This window comes from Oncorhynchus clarkii, chromosome 21 (assembly GCF_045791955.1).
Source record: "Oncorhynchus clarkii lewisi isolate Uvic-CL-2024 chromosome 21, UVic_Ocla_1.0, whole genome shotgun sequence".
In the NCBI taxonomy this organism is placed as follows: domain Eukaryota; kingdom Metazoa; phylum Chordata; class Actinopteri; order Salmoniformes; family Salmonidae; genus Oncorhynchus; species Oncorhynchus clarkii.
Genome location: NC_092167.1, coordinates 32,894,050 through 32,909,891, shown reverse-complemented (window position 1 = coordinate 32,909,891; position 15,842 = coordinate 32,894,050). Strand labels below are relative to the sequence as shown.

General features: G+C 46.1%; 1 protein-coding gene across 6 annotated transcripts in view; it reads left to right on the top strand.

The window, feature by feature from the left end:
* The window catches only part of LOC139378929 (lysine-specific demethylase 6B-like), a 154,745-nt gene that overhangs the window by 125,586 nt on the left and 13,317 nt on the right, over positions 1 to 15,842 (top strand). For 3 of the 6 annotated variants that reach the window (XM_071121545.1, XM_071121547.1, XM_071121550.1), the window contains 2 exons: positions 13,973 to 14,057; positions 15,370 to 15,750. In XM_071121545.1, coding sequence (XP_070977646.1) covers positions 15,629 to 15,750 — 122 coding nt within the window. In that variant the 5' untranslated portion in view covers positions 13,973 to 14,057; positions 15,370 to 15,628. Of the gene's footprint in view, positions 1 to 6,383; positions 6,850 to 13,972; positions 14,058 to 15,369; positions 15,751 to 15,842 lie in introns of those variants that run through there. The other 3 variants (XM_071121546.1, XM_071121548.1, XM_071121549.1) reach the window with 2 other exon arrangements.

Below are 15,842 nucleotides of genomic sequence, written 5' to 3'. Positions count from 1 at the left end.
AAAAGATAATTACTTGACACATTGGAAAGAATTAACAAAAAAAACAGAGCAAACTAGAATGCTATTTGACCCTAAACAGAGAGTACACAGTGGCAGAATACCTGACCACTGTGACTGACCCAAACTTAATGAAAGCTTTGACTATGTACAGACTCATTGAGCATAGCCTTGCTATTGAGAAAGGCTGCCGTAAGCAGACCTGGCTCTCAAGAGAAGACAGGTTATGTGCACATTGCCGACAAAATGAGGTGGAAACTGAGCTGCACTTCCTAACCTCCTGCCCAATGTAATATATTAGAGACACATATTTCCCTCAGATTACACAGATCCACAAAGAATTTGAAAACAAACCCGATTTTGATAAACTTCCATATCTACTGTGTGAAATACCACAGTGTGCATCACAGCAGCAAGATATGTGACTCGTTGCCACAAGAAAAGGTCAACCAGTGAAGAACAAACACCATTGTAAAGACAACCCATATTTATGCTTATTTATTTCCCCTTTTGTAGTTTAACCATTGCGTGTCCCCCTACCTATATTGTTACAACACTGTATATAGACATAATATGACATTTGTAATGTCTTTATTCTTTTAGAACTACTGTGTGTCTAATGTTAACTGTTAATTTTTATTGTTTATTTCACTTTTGTATATTATCTATTTCACTTGCTTTGGAAATGTGTTTCCCATGATAATAAAGCCCCTTAAATTGAATTGAGACAGAGAGAGAGAGAGAGCGAGCAAGAGAGAGAGAGAGAGAGAGCGAGAGAGAGAGAGAGAGAGCGAGAGAGAGAGAGAGAGAGAGAGAGAGAGAGAGAGAGAGACCACAAGAGTAATTTACGAGGAGGATGACGGTTATGTACGGTGTGTGTGTGTGTGTGTGTGTATGTGTGTGTGTGTGTGTGTGTGTGTGTGCGTGTGTGTGTGTGTTTGTGTGTGTGTGTGTGTGTGTGTGTGTGTGTGTGCTGAGTAAGACTTGTTGGACTTGTAGTGGCATGGTCTGAGTCAGGAATGAGTGTGAGCATAACTCTGAGGACTTACACACACACACACACACACGTCTGTCTGTTTCTCTATCCACACAGTCCCGCAGAGAGGAGGCTGAGAGGCACTGTCTGTACCAGTGACACATCCTCCTACTATTACCACACACACGTGCATACACACCCCACACACACACACGCTCCCCGTCTCTACTACTCCGCTACTCAGGCTTACGGCTTTTTCCACATTTTGTTGTGTTACAGCCTGAAGTTAAAATGGATTAAATTGAGATATTTTCTCACTGGCCTCCACACAATACCCCATAATGTCAAGGTGGAATTATGTTTCTTGAATTTGTTTTACTAATGAATTCAATATCAAAAAAGCCGAAATGTTGGGGCGGAAGGTCGCCTGGGCGATAGGAGTGTTGGGCCAGTAACCAAAATGTTACTGGATCGAATCTCAGAGCTGAAAAGGTAAGAATCTGTCATTCTGCCCCTGAGTAGGGCAGTTAACCCACTGTTCCCCGTGGATGTCAATTAAGGCACCTCTCTGATTCAGAGGGGTTGGGTTAAATGTGGAAGACACATTTCAGTTGAATGCATTCAGTTGCACAACTGTCTAGGTATCCCCCTTTCCCAACAAAACCTATTCCCCCTCAGGAGACTGAAAACATTTGGCATGGGTCCTCAGATCCTCAAAAGATTTTACAGCTGCACCATCGAGAGCATCCTGACGGGTTGCATCACTGCCTGGTATGGCAATTGCTCGGCCTCCGATCGCAAGGCACTACAGAGGGTAGTGCGTACGGCCCAGTACATCATTGGGGCCAAACTTCCTGCTATCCAGGACCTCTATACCAGGCGGTGTCAGAGGAAGGCCCTTAAAACTGTCAAAGACTGCAGCCACCCTAGTCATAGACTGTTCTCTCTGCTACCACAAGGCAAGCGGTACAGGAGCGCCAAGTCTCGGTCCAAGAGGCTTCTTAACAGTTTCTACCCCCAAGCCATAAAACTCTTGAACAGTTCATCAAATGACTATTTGCATTGCCCCCCCCCCCCCCCCCCCTTTCTACACTGCTGCTTCTTTCTGTTATTATCTATACATAGTCACTTTAATAACTCTACCTACATGAACATATTACCTCGACACCTGTGCTCTGTACCGGTACCCCCTGTAAATAGCATTGTTATTGTTATTTTATTGTGTTACTATTGATTATTTTTTACTTTAGTTTATTTGGTAAACATTTATAGAACTCTTTCTTGAACTGCACTGTTTTTTAAGTCAGCATTTCACGGTAAGGTCTACACTTGTCGGCGCATGTGACAAATCAAATTAATGTTATATAATGTAGTGTGTGCGTGCGTGCGTGTGTGTGAGCGTGTACTTTATACAGATGATGTGTCTGTGTGAAGTAGGAATGACAAGAATCTTTTTGGCTTGTACCCATGAGAGGCATGCTATATATATCTGCAGTATGAGAACCGAACTCGCTCCCCTCTCCCTGCAGTCCTCCTCTCCCACTCCCTCTCCTCTCGTTACTGAAGGCCCAGACACTGTAATTACCCTCTACACACACAACACACACATATACACACACACACACACACACATCCTTAAGGACCCCCTGCAGTCCCCTGTCTGACCCCACTTACCTTCCCCTGCGATAGAACACATTGTCACGCCCTGACCTTCGAGATCCTTATTTATTCTCTATGTTTGGTTAGTTCAGGGTGTGACTCGGGTGGGAAAATTTTTGCCAGTGTGGTTCCCAATCAGAGGCAGCTGTCTATCGTTGTCTCTGATTGGGGATCATATATAAGTTGTGGGTTTTGTGGGGTGTTATTGTCTGTTTAGTGTGTGTGCCTGACGGAACTGTTCGCTTCCGTTTTTTGGATTAGTTATTTTTGTTTGAGTATTTCTTGAAAATAAATATCATGAACACTTTCCACGCTGCGCTTTGGTCCACTCTTCCTTCCACCGACGACGAGCGTTACACATACACACTACTTCAGATATACATACTATATACAATACTGTACTATGTGTGTGGTGGGGGGGGGCAGTTGCTGTGTGTGTGTGTGTGTGTGTGTGTGTGTGTGTGTGTGTGTGTGTGTGTGTGTGTGTGTGTGTGTGTGTGTGTGTGTGTGTGTGTGTATGTGTGTGTGTGCGCAATGTCTATACACACCGTCACATACTGGTATTTATACTGATATTTTTTCATTTTTTTCTTTCGATTTTTGGTGGATGCGTATGATGTATTATTTTGCATTGCTTGGTATCACTGCACTGTTGGAGCTAGAAGCATAAGCATTTCTCTGCATCTGCAATAACATCTGCAAAATCTGTGTTTTCAACCAATAAGATTCGATTTGACACACTGCTTCAGCCCTTAAACCCCCACGACACACACTCACACAGCCTCCCAAGTATGGAGTACATTAATGACTGAAAGCTGTGTAGTTTGCAACTCACTCAAACACGTGCATAGGATAGTAGATCATGAACAGTGAATACACTCAGCAATGTATCTCTAATGCATTGCTCTGAACACACACTTCAATCCATGTCACGGCTGGCTGAAGGACTGGCCCAAGGTGCAGCATGGTAAGCGTATATTTTATCTTTATTAAAAATGACGCAGACAAAACAAAGAACAAAACCAAACCGTGAGGCTTTGGGCTATGTGCCCTGAACAAAGTCAAAGTTAACTTCCCACAAAACAGGTGGGGGAAAAGGGTACCTAAGTATGGTTCTCAATCAGAGACAACGATAGACAGCTGTCCCTGATTGAGAACCATACCAGGCCAAGACATAGAAATACAAAATATAGAAACAAGGACATAGAATTCCCACCCTAGTCACACCCTGACCTAACCAAAATAAGTATTCAGACCCCTAGACTTTTTCCACATTTTGTTACGTTACTGCCTTATTCTAAACTGGATTAAATGTTTCCCCCCCTCATCAATCTACACACAATACCCCATGATGACAAAGCACAAACAGGCTTTAAGACATTTTTGCAAATGTATTAAAAATAAAAAACATACCTTATTTACATAAGTATTTAGACCCTTGTTTGCTATGAGACTCGAAATTGAGCTCAGGTGCATCCTGTTTCCATTGATCATCCTTGAGATGTTTCTACAACTTGATTGGAGTCCACCTGTGGTAAATTCAATTGATTGGACATGATTTGGAAAGGTACACCGCTGTCTATATAAGGTCTCACAGTTGACAGTGCGTGTCAGAGCAAAAACCAAGCCATGAGGTTGAAGGAATTGTCCGAAGAGCTCCGAGACAGGATTGTGTCAAGGCACAGACCTAAGGAAGGGTACCAAAACATTTCTGCAGCATTGAAGGTCCCCAAGACCACAGTGGCCTCCATCATTCTTAAATGGAAGAAGTTTGGAACCACCAAGACTCTTCCTAGAGCTGACCGCCCGGCCAAACGGAGCTCTGACAGAGTTGCTGTGGAGATGGGAGAACCTTCCAGAAGGACAACCATCTCTGCAGCACTTCACTAATCAGGCCATTATGGTAGAGTGGCCAGACGGAAGTCACTGCTCAGTAAAAGGCACACGGCAGCCCGCTTGTAGTTTGCCAGAAGGCACCTAAAGGACTCTCAGGCCATGAGAAACAAGATTCTCTAGTCTGATGAAACCAAGATTGAACTCTTTGGCCTGAATGGCAAGCATCATGTCTGGAGAAAACCTGGCACCATCCCTACAGTGAAGCATGGTGTTGGCAGCATCATGCTGTGGGGCTGTTTTTCAGTGGCAGGGACTGGGAGACTAGTCAGGATCGAGGCAAAGATGAACGGAGCAAAGTACAGAGAGATCCTTAACGAAAAGCTGCACCAGAGCGCTCAGTACCTCAGACAGGGGCTAAGGTTCACCTTCCAACAGGACAACGACCCACAGCCAAGACAATGCAGGAGTGGCTTCGGGACAAGTATGTCCTTGAGTGGCCCAGCCAGAGCCCGGACTTGAACCCGATCTAACATCTCTGGTGAGACCTGAAAATAGCTGTGCCGTGATGCTCCCCATCCAACCTGACCGAACTTGAGAGGACCTGCAGAGAAGAATGGGGGAAACTCCGCAAATACAAGTGTGCTAAACTTGTAGTGTCATACCCAAGAATACTCGAGGCTGTAATCGCTGGCAAAGGTGCTTTAACAGTACTGAGTAAAGGGTCTGAATACTTATGTAAATGGAATATTTCAATTTTTTATATTTGATACATTTGCAAAAATTTATAAAAACCTGTTTTTCATTGTCATTGTGTGTAGGAAAAAACTATTCAATTAATTTTAGAATAAGGCTGTAATGTATCAAAATGTGGAAAAAGTCAAGGGGTCTGAACACTTTCCAAATGCACTGCATGGCTAAGCCTTTCTCTACCTTGTGTGTGTGTGTGTGTGTGTGTGTGTGTGTGTGTGTGTGTGTGTGTGTGTGTGTGTGTGTGTGTGTGTGTGTGTGTGTGTGTGTGTGTGTGTGTGTGTGTGTGTGTGTGTGCGTGTGTGTTTGGGGACGAGGAAAGTTCAGCATCAAACAAACTCTCATCTTGTGTGGTTGTGTGTGTCCTTGCCTTTGTTGACATACTCCTATCCTGCTGAGGTGGTGGATCTAAATATACGTGTGTGTCACATGCTGCCTGTAATAACTGAGCATGTGTTTGGCATTACTATAGTACCCATGTTGGTGACTCCTGGGGGTTTGGAGCGACCAGCCATTTCCGTCCCAGAAACCTGTTACAGAATTATTGTTAAGAAACTCCATGAGAGTCTATATGGATGTTATGGCAGAGAAAATACATTGACTTATCATTAGGAATCAATATCAGTAATCATCAATATTATGGATGTTATAAATACTTTATATCTGGTTATAAATGCTTTAGTCAGTTCAAAACATGTTTTATTCTTCTGTATTTGTATTATATTATAGATTATAGATCATATTACTGCTATTAGACCAACACGGGAGGTTAAGACTGTCATACTATAGTGGCTTTCCCTCCCTTAGTCCCTTAGTCAGAATAAGTACACAATGGAATATAATAGCTATGGCGTCAGGATAGTACTTTGTCCAAAAATAGGCTTTCAGTCGGAAACGCTGTCTGGGTGATCAACCGGTAGATCAGTCACGAGGCGAGCCCACCTTTTTTTTTAAAAAGCACGGAGGCAAAGGCTGAGGAACATTCTCCGGTAGTCGGGGGCGGGGCTAGAGTCGGTCGTTATTCGGTGCCACTTTGCTTTGTCAGGGAATTCCGGGGACGTGCGGTGACGTCAGCGAGTGAACGGAGCAGGAGGGGTGTGTGTGTGTGGAAGAAGTAGCCAGTGAGTTGGTGTGTGCCTCTGTACTGACAGCATCATAGTTTAGAGGCTTGTCCCTTTAAAACACAGCTCGGCTCAGTCAGCGCAACCCGATCCCACTGGCTTATGTCGGGAGAGAGCAAGAACGAGACACGGACTGTACAAAGAGCGAAGGCAGGGAGAAAAACAGAATAATAAAAAGATGATCTCGCACGTCGACTGACACTAGAATCATTTCAAAGCCAGACAGAGACATTAGTCGGGCGTCAAAGTGATACAAGTTTATGAGAGCTTTGAAAGGAAGCGAGTGAGACAAAGTGAACGCTGTAACGTTCTGCCGGCTGGGTCAGTTGTCTGAGTAGCTGGCATCTATCTGCACAGAGAGAAACTCGCGGATACATACAGATCCAACTATCTACTGCCTGGATTGAGGAAACTCAGCCAAATTCACTACACCGACAGCCTGCGAAGAAACCATCCTTGGTTGTTTTGGGAATATTCTCAGCGACATCCTCGAGGGCTACTCCTTGACCGACTGTACGTGAATACCTTAATAACTACTTTCTTATGTGAAACACTTTTCGAGCTGGTTACTTTTTGGTACCGTACTATTGGAATGTACCATTTTGAATGTGTATCGCGTTGCGCTGTGTCCACACTAGAGACATAGACATTTCGCCGTTGGCAGTTCTTTGGATATTGGACGAGTTTGTAGTTATTTTTCGACCAGGGTAAATCGTCAGAATTTAGTCTTCTGTAAATGTCTAAGTTGGATTTGAATTGTTTTCTCCTCTGTTTGCTCGTGTTGATAACGCGAACGGATTGTCAATAGTGACATTTGTTGACAGAGTGGAGGAGCCGATATTCAAGGAATGGTTAGGCTACAGCGTAGCAACAGTTAAATGAGTTCTCGGTGAAACCGGAAGACTTGCTTGCTCATGCTGCCTTGTTCATTCTAGAGCGGCTGTCTCGACGATTAGATCTGGAATACGTCGCCTATTGTAATTCCCATAATAGCTCATGTGCCATGTCATACAGTCTACATAATGGGTTGAATGTGACAATTAGAACAAGTCTATTCCCCTTTTCTAATTTGTATTCATATATTGATCGTTTATGGTTGTGCGTCTTGGTGAATTTATTTTGACAGTAGAAAGATTGGTTTTTGGGGGGCGGTTCAGAAACATAGCAGCATCCCGCGTGTGTTTGTGGGACAGATAGAGAGCGGGTGCTGTAGATGCAGGGAGAACATGCTTGTGTAAAAAGGATCTCCCCTCCTCCATGCCTTTGTCTGTGGGAGTACTAAGCTAAGGGCTGACTTGTTGAGTGGGGATGGGCAGGACAGAGGGAGCTAGGTAGGTTGACTGGCTGCTTTATAAAGCGAATGGGTTGCCCCTACTCAGACCTTCATCGCACACACAGCGGAATTGAAAGGAAGTCATTTGCATCGTCCAAGGGGGAGGGGTACTGTTTCTGGTCTGGTTTTAGTTTGTCTCAAAACACCTCTGCCTGGAAGAGCCGTCAGAGATGGACAAGCAATTGAAACACGCGTGAGGAAATGTGGCGAGTGTTGTGCTTTTCCTCAGTTAGCCTGTAATTGTTTGACGGAAGTGTAGCCTAAAATATAAAAGCGTTTATGCGAGAGCTCAACTCGGTCCTATGCATTTTATGGGCCTTAATAAACCGAGCCTTATTCTAAGGACCGAAGTGTGCTGGCATGGGGTCGGTGAAACTTTTTGAACGTCTACTTCCGATTAATGGAAACGTAACGAGTGTTGTGTTTGGGATTCTTTGAAGTATCAAGCTGTAAATTTAGGACAGGCAGAAAGCCGCTTACAAAAGCTCTTATCACTCCTATCTTACAGCTCTTTGGCTTCTTAGCAGAAGAGTAGCAGAGTAACTGCTTCTTGCTCTGGCTTGAATCACCCGCCCACCTTATTCGCATCCCGTGATCTGAATGCGAGTGAATGAACAATCACCGCCCATTCTACTACTCCTATGACGAACATGTACGGTTAAAGTTGTACACACACCATATATCTGTGATGCAAAACGTGTTTCATTTAAGTGATGAGGCTCATGTATTGCAGGTTGTATCACATATGGCCGTGATTGGGAGTCTCATAGGGCGTCGTCCGGGGTAGGCCGTCATTGTAAATACGATTTTGTTATTGACTGACTTGCCAAGTTAAATAAAGGTAAAATGAATCATACGGATGAAAGTGGAGAAAAACTGGGTAACAGGATGTTTGTCTGTCTCAGTATAGGTGATGGAAGTTTTTTTTGGCAGATGGTGTTTTGAGATGGTTGGTGCTGTGTGTAGCATGAGATTGGTTGTAGAAACAAGTGTGTGTGTGCGTGTCAAAGGTGTCAGTGAATGTAGGACGTGTTTGTGTGGCTGCCTAACATACTTTTACATCCACTTTCATTGCCCGTGAGAGAACATCGTCATATTGGGTGTGTGTGCGCGTGTGGTAACCTGGGTCAAAGGCGAGGGGAACTAACTCGATGATGAAACCACTATTTGTCAGAGACCACACCAAGTCTTGTTTTTTTTTTTACCAGAAACGAAGTGTGTCATGTCTTCACCAAGGAAGTACAGCAGAACATTAGTCCTGCTGCAAACAATAACACGAGCCCCTCTCCTTTTCCGAACGTCTAGCAGGATATCTGATAACAATCCAACATTTAACAGGTAGCTCTTAAGGATGAAGATGAAAACGTGTACATGTTGTCTCCACCTACCCAGTCCTTTCCAATATGCAGGAGGGGATATAGATGGTCTAAGCCCTTTTTTTTGCCACCCCTTAGCAAACACAGCTGATTTAATCAAATTGCGTTCAAAACTGAAGCTCCCGATTAGCTGATTTATTGGGGGCAGGTGTGTTAGCTGGGTCAAAACTGTGACGCCAGTCAGGCCCTCGGGACTGTGTTTTGTGTTTGTCTGAAAGTTCTAGAGACTTGTGTGTCCCTGTTTTGACTTTTTATTTTGGTCTGTTCTTGTCACCCCCATGACTACTTTTACTCCCAACTACTCTGGCAAAGAGAGAGCGAGAGGCCAGTAATGAGTGTTAGGGGCAGGTACATTGTCAGAGCGCGTATTAGAAAAGTGTGCGAGAGTGGATGAATGAGAAAAGTAGTGAGAGCTGGAGAAAGAGGTGAGGCCAGTCCGTGAACGGTCCAGTGTTCTTTGGGCTAAATGAACAACCAGTCCAATCCGCCATAACAAACACAGATGTCTGTGTGCATCATTCTCACTGTGCTTTCTGTCTGTTCAGATAACTAGAACTGGTGTAATTACCAGCTGTTCCTACAAACATCGGACTGGACGGTAGCTGTACCTCATCTGGCATTAACTCTGCTGGGGAAAGTTCAGTCTGAGGTCTGACGATCATTAACGTTCTCTGCTCTGTTACGTACACACACACAGATAGAGGTGGGCGTGTGTTGAGGGTCAGGTGGACCTTAATGTTGTTGTTCAGTGGAGACATGACCACAGACCTTCAGCTCTTGGAATGAAGACCAATACTGTACTAGGGAATGGGAAACGGTGGAGAGGTCTCTCTTGAGAAAGTAGTTTGTCTCTCTCTCTCCACCTTACTAACCATCCACCATGCCGCCGAAACCACGGCAACCGTTGTCTCGGAAGCAATCTGCTCTGTTTGTTTGTGTGTTTCTGGGGGTACTAATCAGGGTGCTTACTTGTTTGTGTCTCTTGCGCTGGATTCTGGGAAGTGAGGTCTAGGGCAAGTACTGAAGACACTGGGGGGGGGGGGGGGGGGGGGGGGGGGGTTCTGTCCCATTTTTGTTCCCCCACATACAGGGAAAACTAGGTGTTTTGCTGTTTCACTGAGATGTTGCGATCGTCTGTGTTCGGGGAAACCGAAGGCGGGTTGGAATTTTTTTAAGTGGCGGCACTGGGGAAAGTGAAAGTCTTTGATCAAGTGTTGGAACTGTCTCACATGAAAGCGTGTGATCATTCAGTTATCAGCGACCACAAATATCACAACCCATTTTTAGACGGTCACAAACACTGTTTTCAGTCTCAGACGTTCCCATACTGAGTCACTGCTTCACATGTGTACCTGAGACACACACACACACACACACACACGTGTCAGTGTTCAGATGAAGGCATGGACTCTGGCTCTTTCTGTCTCTCTCGAAGTCACGCTGTTTCTGGAAAATGAGAACCGGTCGAACGTCACTCTTCCTTTTCTTCTAAAGTCCTCAGAAATCTCTTCCACAGAACAAGTGACATTTGCCTCAGGGGCTGACGTGTCTGTTGAGGAAGGTTCCGTCAGTCAGCGACCCTTACTTTTTTTAAATTTTTTTTTTTTTTTGCTGACAGACGAGACAGAAAAAATAGCCTTTGAGCCTTTAGTTACCATTTAAATGACCTGCCTCTAATATATTTCTGTTATCTGTGTTAGATGGTTTAGTCTTTGGTCAGACACGTGGACTTCGTCATGTCTGACATGGATTCAAAGGTTTAAGAAATGAACCCGTTATTTGTTTTCTATTGACAAGTTTCTCACTCACATATTTAGACAACACTTTCGTTTACACACACACACGCACACACTATCTGTTGCACAGGAAACCACTACCCCCCCCCTCTCCCCTCCCCAAGCCATCCACACCCACATACACTTCAGGGAGGCCTAGCTACTTCCTGAAACTCTGACGGCAGCTTCCTGTCTGATCTCATACCAGCTTCTTCTCTCTTCTCCTTTTTCTAAACGTCACACCCGGGCGCCACTTCTGTTTGAACCGTCCTGAACCGTGAGAGATTCTTTCTCTCACTCACTCACTCACACACACACACACACACACACACTGACAGTTGTCCAAAGCACAGGTGCGATGGCAGTTAGACAAAGCAGCTCTTGCTGTTTCCATCTTCTCAAACAGCCCAAAGCGGCTGACATACTTTCGACTGTGTGCGGTAGTGTAGAACAGTTCACCATGTCTGTCATTAGACGGTGTGGGAGGGGGTCCAGATGAGGGTGTTGGGCCAGGCTCTTCTCCAGAGTGTGATCCGTGACTCTCAGAAACAGCACTTGTTCTGTTCGACTCCAGCCAGGGGCACAATCCAAGTTCTCCAAAAGAACGGGATATGAACGTATTTGAACCTCTGAGGAAACAGCTTTCGGCTGAGTCCAACAGAGGGCATTAAGCTAGGCGGAGTCCTAAACCTAACAGGCCCAAATTGGCGCATACAAACGCTACCTAATTTTCAGCTTGTCAACCCTGATTTTTTTGGGGGGGGGGCAGTCACAGTTAAAGGCTTGGTAAATGGGTGAGAGATTGCGTTTGCTGTGTTTCTGGAGTTGATGTGGAGCACTTGGTTTATTTATTAGAAGGCCAAACCCCTAGATCTAGACTGGGCTACAGTGCTGTACTATAGTTAGTATGGCAGAAGAGAGTTGGCTCTGTCCTGAACTGACCCTCTATCTCTGCTGGAGGATGTTCTGTGTGTGTTTGGCTGTATCTCCCTGTGTGTGTGTAGGCGGTTGTGTGTGTGTGTGTGTGTGTGTGTGTGTGTGTGTGTGTGGGAAAAGCTTAAATGCGATGGTGACGAGCTAGTTTGCATCGCACACACGCACTGTGGGAGCCTGGCAACAGCACGAACGCAGGCGGGCTGTCTTGTTCCTGGCGGTGTGTGTGTGTGTTTCCTCCAGAACTCAATCCTGGGCCAGTTATGTAATGGACTAGTGTCCCTCCCTCATCCCTCGCTCTCTCCCTCCGCCAGACACGCCGGAAGCTTCTCTCTCTCTCTCCCCCCTCCCATCGCTCTTATCAAGTTCCTCACTGATCTCCAGGCCTCTGTCAGGAACTAGTGTCTGAATGTTGTCGTCTGTCTCTCTCTCTGTGTCTCTGTTTCTACCATAGTCAGTTATCTATTTTTAACTGAGCTCTTCTGTCTGTTTGGCTCTGGATCAAACCACTATATGAGGCTGGCAGGGGAGTTCTGTGTTTGGGATGGCTCTTACTAGAGTCTGGGGCCTAGAGCCTTTTCTTTTGTCATTGATTTGGTCACTGGGCTTTGCCTTTAGCTTGGCGGAAGCTGACTTCTAGTACTTGGCTAGTGATCGCCGTGATATCACAGAAGTGATTTTTTTTGTTGTTGAGATTTGGACTAGGGCTATGGTTTGCTACTTGGAATAGCGATGCCCCTAGCCTTGCCTCCCTCTACCAGAGCGGTAGCCACGTGTGTGTGTGAGTGATGAGGTAACCAGAACGACGGAGGCGTTGATTGGAACTTGTCTTTGATGTCTGTCGCCATGGGGGTTTCACTGTAACCCAGGTGACATAAGGGGGCTACCGAGGGAGAATTCATACATTATGACAAGATTTTTAGTTGTAATGATATTTGTACTGTTGAGATTTTGAGGGGTGTGTGTATGTGGTAACTTCAACGTAGTTAGTTGGAATTGCCCCGGCTTGATTAGGAAAATCGGCAACACCACAACAGAATTTGTGTTTTGTTGCCCCTCCCCCTCTGCGACTCAGTATTTGGGGGATTCCTCTCTTAGGCCGGGGTTTTATGGCAATCTACCTACCTCGCATTCTATTTCACCGTAACACCGGTTCACTAACCACCGACAGATTCCGCCTGAGAAATTCCCTGTGACATCACGACGTCGCTAGCGACGCCCCCGGTCACCTGACCGTAAGTGGCGTCATAGGGGAGGCGGGGTGTAGTTTGGGGTAAGCCCTGTTCACTGGCGGCGTGGCCCTTACTCACTCTCCGGGGGTTCCCCGTGCTGCGGTCCCCCGGATGCAGAGTATCGCAGTACATACACACACACAGCGTTACTGATTAGTGACAGACAACCAAATGTAAGAATACTGTCTCTACACACAAGGCAAGTTCCGTTTCCAGATCTGATCAGTTGTCACATAAAAGGGAAGGAAGACGTGAACAAGCACGGGTCTCGGTGTATTTTAATACAATAGAGTGATGTTTGACTCTGACTCCTCTCCCGTGTTCAGTTCCCTCTGCTGCTTGTTTTTCACTTTCTCTTTTCAGTGGTTGTCACATCTCAGTCCACAGCACACACCCTGTATAAAAGTGTAATTGCAGCCTTCTTCATTCTGACTGCTCTCTTTCCCTTTTTTCCCCCTCTCTTGCTCTCCCTGTCCCCTCTCTCTCCTCTCTGTCTTGTTTCACGTGTGCTAGTTGATGACAAGCACACCCTGTGTGTGTGTGTGTGTGTGTGTGTGTGGAAAGCCCTCACCCGGGTTTCCACACACACACACAACGCATACAGGGTAAAGGAGAGGAAGAGCGGAGGGCTGATTTTTCTTTCCTCTCCTCCTCCAACAGTCTCCATGTTCCTAGTAAACGTGGGAGAGGGTGAGCAAGAGAGAGAGGGAGACGATGCTACAGTCACACTGAAACTGCTAGTCCCTGTCTGTCTCCCGACTCTGACTGACAGGTGAAGGCAGTGTTAGAGAGGTCTGGCTACTGTCTGGTTTCTGTTCCTTGTCATCAGGAAGACCACAGATATTGTCTGATGGAGCTCTTGTGTAATTGTGTTCGTTTCATGTGAGCAGATGTTGCTCGACAGACTGTTTTTTGTGTGTGTGGTCGCGATCCACTTTTATGCCGGTTTGATTATTACATTGTCTCGTTCTTCTGATTTTGGTCCAGGGCTGAAGAAATCCCAGAGATGATTGGCTGTAGAAGCTGAGACTCGACGAGACAGAGGATCTTGAACTCGGTGCTATTTTGAAAGGTGAGTGTGTGTGAACATTTTGTATTTTTGTACTTGTCTGTGGGAATATGTTAACCCCAGCCAGAGCTGTTTATGATCATCTGGTCATGGGCTCTCTTTACATGAGTGTGTGTCTGTCTGGTGCATCGTGATCACACACACACGCAACCGAGGGGGGGGGGGGGGGGGGGCGTGTCAGCATGGCCAAGTGTTGTCTTTTATTTCCATCTCTCTGGAAGCTAAAAACGAAGCGCCTGAAATATCTTCTCCTTAGGCTTTTTATAGAGGGAGAGGAAGAGGGATAGACCCACTACACACGCTAGTAGAGCTAATTTCGGAAGCAACACTGACTGGGGAGTGGGGAGCATTCTGCTGAGCAAGAGTGGCTCACAGTGAGTGTCTGTTTTGAGCAGGAGTCTCCTTTTTTTGTTCCACTGTAGGCAATGTCTTTATGTTTGGACCATGGCCTTTTTTTCTCTCTCTGTGTGTGTGTGTGTGTGTGTGTGTGTGTGTGTGTGTGTGTGTGTGTGTGACTATATGCCAGGCTCATTTCTGCCATCTGGGTGTGAGATCCAGGCAGGACAGCCTGTGCTCTCATCGTCAGCCTGTCTCTCTCTCGCTCTCCTTCCTTGAAGAGCGTTTTTTAACGCTTAATCTATCCTCCAATCCTGTTCAGACGGTCTGTTGGGCCTTCTCCTTCTCCATCACGCCTGTTCTAATGGGATTAAAACCAGGTGGATTCAACACACACGGAACACTAAATACACACACACACACACACACACACACACACATAACCATTGGCTAGTCTGTAAGGATTACAGTAACCTCCGTGCGCTCTCCTAGGTCTGCTAACTCCCCCAGAGCCATCTGCTCTGCTAATAATCCTATAGTAGAGCTACCATCGCCCCCTAGGGGCAGGGACACAGTACAGCACGACCAGAGTACACTAGCAAATACTGACAGAGATGGGCAGACACAGTGGTCAATACCTGCAGTACCTGGAAGAACAGACTGGTGTAAAAGTTGTTTAAATTGGCCGTTTTTTACTGCAGCAGAAACAGTTTCTACACTAGATTCTCTCCACCTACACCTCCACGCACACATTTTTAGTTCTAGAGGCGCGTAAGCTCTCCTCCCCATTCCTCAGCAAAACGTTCCAGTGCTAGACTTCCTCCTTGCGCCGCTCTCTCTTCTGTCCCGTTTCGCCAGTCTCAACCCCATCTCCTGTCTAGTTCTACATCACACGCTGAATTATGTCATGGAAGACCTACTGGCATGTGTTGACTGCTCTGTCCATATTTCTGTCTAATCGTGTTCTCCCGCCCTCCAGTTCAACTGGCTGTATTGTATTGGTGCTGTTGACGTGTCGAGGGTCTTCCTCGGTGTTGGCGCGTGGCCTTCTCTGTGCTGCGGTGGAGGGCTTCACAGACGCAGCTAGTGTGGTGAGTCGAAAGTCTGAAATACTTTAGATTTTTGGGCAACCCACAAGTAAGTGCCACAGTTTTGTGTGCGGGTTTCTTACACGTACCCTGTGTGTTGAACGTGTATGTGTGTTGAGTCCTGTCTCCGTCTGTCTCCCTCCAGGCTGGATGCATCACGCAGTAGAGCAGTTTGGCGGGCGTGGCACACGGGACTCCTTCCCTCTGGACGGACTCAGCCGGGGAACATGGGCTCCCGTGGGCACCCACGTCACCTGGGCGCCACCTGCCAGGTATGTTAAGTCTCCACGGCAATGGACAGCCCCCCACACACACACACACACACACACACACACACCAACAGTCAATGAATTACACCTACACT